The sequence below is a fragment of the Sceloporus undulatus genome, chromosome 1 (genome assembly GCF_019175285.1).
Source record: "Sceloporus undulatus isolate JIND9_A2432 ecotype Alabama chromosome 1, SceUnd_v1.1, whole genome shotgun sequence".
Taxonomy (NCBI): Eukaryota; Metazoa; Chordata; class Lepidosauria; order Squamata; family Phrynosomatidae; genus Sceloporus; species Sceloporus undulatus.
Window position 1 is genome coordinate 255,928,616 of NC_056522.1, and position 6,923 is coordinate 255,935,538.

The window sequence follows — 6,923 nt, forward strand, 5'->3', positions numbered from 1 at the left end:
ATCTTTCTGCTTTAAGTCACTGCCACCATTGTATTTAAAGTATTTTCTCGCCTCTGTTAAAATCAGAAAGAAGCAGAGGTTGCTGTGAGGCAAGAAGGGGAATGGCTATATCTTTTGAATTCTACCACTGTGGCCAACATAAGGTGAAAGGTAAGTACAGTATGGGCAACAAAGTCAAAGCATGCACATGCCATATTTTCTAATATCCCAGAGTTAAACTACACCATCAGCACAAGTTTACACAAGTCCTAGGCATGGTGCAAGAAATTTTCCTGTTGACTTCAAGTCACAGTGGATTGTCTCCTTCTGTGGCAACCAGATTAACTGCTATATAGGATAGTTTGCCTTGTCCAGCTACAATTATACCAGGAAGTAAGCCTTAGTGAATTTGGTGGGCTTACTGCTTAGCAAATAAGTATAGATTGTGCTGTATGTTGCTATCCATCCATCTATCCATTCAGCATTGAATTACTCACTTTTTCTATAGATTAATATTTTTCAATAACTATCTGTCTACCTTATCTATCTATCTATGGAGAGAGAAAGAGAGAGACTAGTTACAAAGCAGGAAAAAAAAATTTTATTGAAAAGCTGATATTACTTGGTTGACCTCAGAGACTACAAATATGAAATAAGCTACTGTTTTTCACTCAGCTGCAGTATTGGACCAGATACTTAACTTGTGTAGGTTATTTGAAAGGCACTGGAATAGAGCTATTGCTGAAAACTTAATGAGTTGGATGTATTGAAGCAGATTGGTATATTTGTGGAAATGGAAGCTACAGCAGTATTTTATATCACTGCATTTCTTACAGTTTAATTCCATGCATCTTTAATTACAGTATAAGTAAACCCCATTAAGTTCAATAGGTAAATGGGCACAAGATTCCAGCTGTTCCCGCTTTAAGGATTTCCCCCCATTTTCGTTAGGCTTTGGTTCTTGAAAAAGGGGAGCGGCAGGCTTGAGAAAGCATTAATTTGCTCAAACCACCAAGTCAAGCAAAAAGTTTGTTGAAACAAGAATTACAGTAGGTTTTGCCATTCTGCTCCTGAAAAATGCCATTGTGCAACTGAGTAAGGCAGAAAGCACAGACAAAGTGCTCTGGGTGGAACTTGTACCCCATGGCACTGACACAACGCCCAACAATGGGCTTCCCACAACCCTGGCACACTGTCCCCTGGTGATGGTGGAAATGAAGCTCACAGTAGGGGCGGCCATTTAATTCAAAGAAGGAGCCATTGTCAAAGCTGCAGAAACAGTCCTGAAAAGAGAGGAAACTTTGTTAGAAGTGCAACAATAATAACAATTATATGAAATTAGATTCCTTAAAACCCAATAACTTTATTCATTTATTGGGTGTAGCTAAATTTTGAGGCCAATATAAATTTCCTACCCAACTACCTCAAATGGTTTCTAACTGCAACAAGTTCTAATTTCTGTCTGGAATGAGTGCTCCTGTATACTTACTCCACACACAAAACACTCTGGGTGCCAGACAGTGTTCAAAGCTGACAAATACTGATCCATGACAGGCCGGTCGCAGCCTCTGCACTTTGGAGAGAAAAGGGCCAGGAAGTCCTTTTGGCAATAGGGCTTCCCATCCTTCTCATGGAAACCTGTAGAGGAAGGCATGGGAAGACAAACATGAGTCCATTTTACAATAGGGAACTCATTATCCAGCACTGAAGACATGCCATCTTGTTTAAAGAAGACAGAAGAAAAAGGGCCCTCATTTTGCTGAGAAACTGTCCCAGCAAGTGTTACCATCCTGGGTTGATTTCAAAGCTGTGTTAGTCTCTTGCAGCATAAAAAGAAGGAAGGGAGAAGGAGATTTAAAAAAGAAATGTGTCACTACCTTTAAGATTAACTGGTTTTTATTTTAGCATTAGCTTTTGTGGATATAAATCCACTTCTATGGATGCATCCACTTGGTACTGCATCCCAAGAAGTGGGTTTATATCCATGAAAGCTCATGCTAAAATAATAAAAAAGTCTTAAATGTGAAAAAAAAATATCCCTTCCCCACCATTTCACACTTTTCATCCTGAATTGAATGACTCTTCTGGAGAAATGCTAGTGAGCAACATTCTTGGGTGTTCTTTGCAAAGACCTCAGGTCTTTTACTGCCAAGGGTGCTTTCCTTGGAAACGTAAAGCCCTTGTGGTCAGGATCTTTGCAGCTGACCTCTCTGACTTGGTGTCAAATGTATTTTCCATAACTAAAGTAGGTCCATAGTAGCAAAATGGGCTCCTCATATCTCCAAAGCAAAACATAACTACTAATGGCCAATGGCCATGCTGGGTAGAGGATTCTGGAAGGTGTTATTTTAAAAAAAGGAACTTTAACAAGCTCAGCAGCAGACAGTCATACTGTTCATGTGATTAGGCACATGATCACTCGCTACAGCAATGCTTACTGATTCAAATCATAATCTAGTACTGCCTTGGGCAGGTCACCACAGGGTCACAGAGTACCTTGCTAAATTCTTGTGGTGATAATTCCTCTTAAATGTTTACAGCCCAACAATCTGTGGTTGCACAAAGCAGTTAATATACCAGAACTGGAGTCATCACACCATGGATGAAGAAATGGCTTCCAATGAATTTTTAAGTTATTTTGAGCAGCATGAAGTGATAACAGTGGGAGGTTGTTCTTAGTGATGATGACAAAGAACAGTTGCCAGGAGCTGGCAAGGGGAGCCAAGCACACTTATGAGTCCTGGGAGGAGAGGCAGACTTCACCCACAAAACTTTCTGCATTGCATAATTAATAGTTTTGGGAGTTGAATGAAACACTAAGTGCTCCACAATCCACTGGGGGCCCAATTACTGGAACAGGACCTGGTGGAGCACATTAGTGCCACTCTGTGATCAATGCCCCACAGTGGGTATGGCTGTGCTTATGCATATCCACAACAAGGAAAAACAATGCTCATGACATGCCATCTAGTTAGCCAAGAAGTTAAAACACATTCATCCCTCCTAAACCTAACCTCCTGAAATACATTTTGTATAGTCTTATTCCTTAGAGGCATTTAATACAGAAGTGGGAGTCAGGCAGACCTCCACATATTGCTGAACTGCAAAACCCTTCTTCTGTCACCATTGGCTATCATTTGCAATCCAAAATCTTCTGAAGGGCCACATGAATCTCACCCCTGGTTTAATGAGAACTGTGGTGCTGAAGGCCATTGAAAGACAGGAATGTCTGCTAATACTCAGTTACTCTCTAGCTCCTAGGGCAGACAACGACTGGATTCCCCCCAAGAAATTTCACATTAACATTTCCAACAGCACTGGCAACAATTCCTTCATAGATCAAATGGACTATCAGTTATGAAAACTGGCTGACCCTTACAACAGACCAGTCTGAGTAAATTTAGAGATTATTTTTGGATGATGGGCTGGAACCAGATTTAGCTAAGAGGTTACCCAATGAAATTGGTGAGCCAAGTTAGCTATAACTGAGTTAAACCCCACTGTTTTCAATGGATCTATCCTAGCGATGGGTAAAGTGCAGCCAGTGGGACACATCTGCTCCCCAAGACTCCCAAGTGCCTCCAGCACTTACACATTTTCATTAAAAATTCCTGCATGCACATATTTGGGATAGCAGCAGGTTGAAAAGAGGTCTCTTTTCAACCAGGAAATAAACTGTAAATTGACTTCTAGTTTAGTTCCTGGCTGGAAATGAAGCCTCTTTTTGGTTTAAAAAAAATGAAGCATTTTTTTAAGGTTAAAAAAATATTCAGGGGTGGTGGTGGTGGTGGGGGGATGGCATGGGAATAGATCTCCAGGATCCCATGGGGAAGGCAATGTGGCCTTGCCCAGGCCATAGCAGTTGCTTACTCCTGGTATAACCTAATCATAATTAAGATCATGCCCTCGAAAGATGCCCAAAACAGCCCAACTGTCCCTGTGAATACACAGTGGTCCTGATATACTAACTATCTTGACTGAATTCAAGACTGGAGTTTATCACACACAGGTGAAATCCTGTGAAAAAATGTGATTTAAAAGGTAACCCCCCCCCCCCCCCCGCAAAAGCAGGTTGATTTTCACACATGCCATTGTTAAAATTGTGTTAATCCAAACGGAAAATAAACAAAAGAAAGTTGCTCCTTTTTATTTTGGGGATTTCCCAAAAGTAAAAAGAAGCAGCTTTTGTCTACTTTCCCTCTACTTTCCGTTCAGGTTAACATTAGTTTAACAATGACGTTGTGTGAAAATCATTAAACCTCCTTTTTTGCATGGGATTTCCCCCTTGTGATAAACTCCATAGCCATGTTAGTCTGGATCATTATGCAAAAAGATCTTGTAGCAACTTTGAGTAACAGAGAGAGAAAGAAGCTGGTAGCATTAGCTTTTGTAGACTTGAGTCTATATTTCATCAGGTGCATGTGGGGAAGCAGACTTAAGTCTGTGAAAGCTTATGCTACCAACTTCTTTCTTTCAGCTGATCTCAAAGGTGCTACAAGATCCCTTTGTATCTTGACTGAATTCCAGATTCAGAATTCAGCATGACTACTGGAAGTCAACCAAAATGTGGTTGGGAAGCAGTCTTGGGGAGGCAAACAACCAATCAGAAGTGGATGGAGGCTGTCAGGATCTTTGGCCTGATACAGACAGGCCCAAATAAAGCTGCTTCGAGTCACTTTGGAGGTATGGTGTTTCAATGGTACATGCGTCTTAAGAGTCCAGGAGCCACACCAAAGCCACACTCCAGTCCTAAGGACTGGAGTGCAGCTTTGGTGCAGCTTCCAGACTCTTAGGATGCATGCATCATTGAAACACCATACCTCCAAAGACGTGACTCAAAGCAAGCTTTATTTGGGCCTGTCTGTATAGGGCCTTTGTTTCCTTTTGGAGAAGCTGAACAAGAAGAAAAGGAGAGGCAGGGACATTGCTGCAGGAGGTGATGAACAGTTCAAGATCTTTCTTCCAGCCTGTGTGTGTGTGTTAAGAAAATGAGGGGATGTTCGTTTTTCCACATGTGAATGTCCTAGCTGAGAGAGTGTGTGTGCATTTGTATTTTTGTGAGAGGAATTGTGTGTGTGTGTTTGGAGAGAGAGAGCTTCCTCTGTAGAGCAACAGTTCATTTATGTTGACAATGTAATCATACAGATTTCTACTCATAAGCAAGTCCTGGTGAGTTGAGTGGAATTTACTCTCAAGTATATAACTACAAAAGTGTAACCTATGTGTCATCTTAAAAGGCCATTGGAATGCATCTAGTTCTTTATGACAATCATATTTTTCCTCAGTGGTATGTATTTGAACCAATACTTCCTAGAGCTGAAAGTGTTGTACATGATTTTCCCCCAAACTCTGTCCCCCCCCCCCCCCGTTTGTCTTAATCCTATGAAGTAGGCTTGTCTTGACTGAGAGGCTGTGACCACATGAGCTTTATGCAGAAGTAGGGTACATATGAATCTTATCTATAATGTATGTTGAGCAGACAGAATGGGTGTGAACATAAAATGCATGCAGTGACAATGAATCTGAGAGAAAGCTGTTATTATGAGCAGCATCTGGTTGATTTTACATTAATGCATATTATAATACAGGTTAACCTAAAGAAAACACTCCCTCACCTCCTCCAGAGTACCCACCCATTGTATCCTGTAGTTCATACCAATACTGTATGAAAGATATCCCATAGGGTAGTCTACTGATGGAACAGCTACCACCAGCACAACCTTCCACGAACCTCCCAGAGTCAGTTTTTTAGTAGTACAAAGGGCTGAAGGGGAAAGAAGAGGGAAAAGGAATTCCAAGGGCTGGGTGCAAGCATGATGTCAGATGGGAAGGGATCAATTTAGTGTTGAGCACTATCTGTAATGGTACTAGAAGATTTGTGGAATAGTTTCCCTGATCTGCCTTATTTCAAGATGCTGTAGTCCTAAGCCTATTTAGACAGAAACTGGCAGTTCTGAGAGGTGAACTCCAAAACATAATGTTGCCACACTCTGGGACATTATATGAACAATGCTCTATAAGCAGATACACAAAAGCTAAATGAACTGACACAGACTTTGGAAAAGAAAGACTCACTTGCATTGCCGAATACATTTCCACAGTGGGCACAAAAGAAATGCTCTGGATGCCAGGTCCGATCCATGGCTGTGAGAATTTTCTGCAACGAAAAAGAGAAAGAATCATTGGATGCCAGCACTAAAAAGTCAAGAAATCAAAAAATAAACAGACAAACAAACAAACAAGCAAACAAAAAATCTAGGACTTGCAAGGGCAGCTATGAAGGAACTAGACAAGATCCTGAAGTGTAAAGATACTAAAGTTAGGATTGTCCATGCCATCGTATTTCCAGTTTCTAGTTATGGTTGTGAAAGCTGGACAATGAGGAAAGTGGATTGGAGGAAAGTCACTCATTTGAAACAGAGTGCTAGAAAAAGGTTCTGTGGATACCATGGACTGCCAAAAAAAATTAATAAATGGGTCCTAGAGGAAATCAAGTTTGAACTCTCACTAGAAGCCAATATTACTAAACCAAGACTATTGTACTTTGGCAGGGCCGGCTCTAGATATTTGGCCACCCTGGGCAAGAAATATTTTGGTGCCCCCCGGTAGCCCCTCAAAATGTAGGAAAAATGTAGGACATGATGTACGACAAATGTAGGACACTCAATAAATGGAGAACACAACCAACTAAAAGCCAAAAACAGTAATAAAAACCAATATAAATTCATGTTCTTTTGATATTCTTCCTGGAGGTTGGGATGTAGCTTTATATGTTTTGTGTGTTGGACTAGGAGGAACCTCCTGACAGTAAGGGCTGTTCGACAGTGGAACACACTCCTTCCTCAGAGAGTGGTGGATTCTCCCTCCTTGGAGGTCTTTAAGCAGAGGCTGGATGTGGGTAGGGTTGCCATAAGTCAGGACCTCCAAACCGGAACAAATGTAGG

At 41.2% G+C, this 6,923-nt stretch overlaps 1 protein-coding gene across 1 annotated transcript in view; it reads right to left on the minus strand.

The window, feature by feature from the left end:
- Nucleotides 1-563: 563 nt before the first annotated feature.
- The window catches only part of LPXN (leupaxin), a 23,489-nt gene continuing 17,129 nt past the window's right edge, over nucleotides 564-6,923 (minus strand). The window contains exons 5-7 of the mRNA XM_042459097.1: nucleotides 6,055-6,178; nucleotides 1,469-1,617; nucleotides 564-1,262 (exon numbers count right to left, since the gene is read on the minus strand). Coding sequence (XP_042315031.1) covers nucleotides 996-1,262; nucleotides 1,469-1,617; nucleotides 6,055-6,178 — 540 coding nt within the window. The 3' untranslated portion in view covers nucleotides 564-995. The remainder of the gene's footprint in view (nucleotides 1,263-1,468; nucleotides 1,618-6,054; nucleotides 6,179-6,923) is intronic.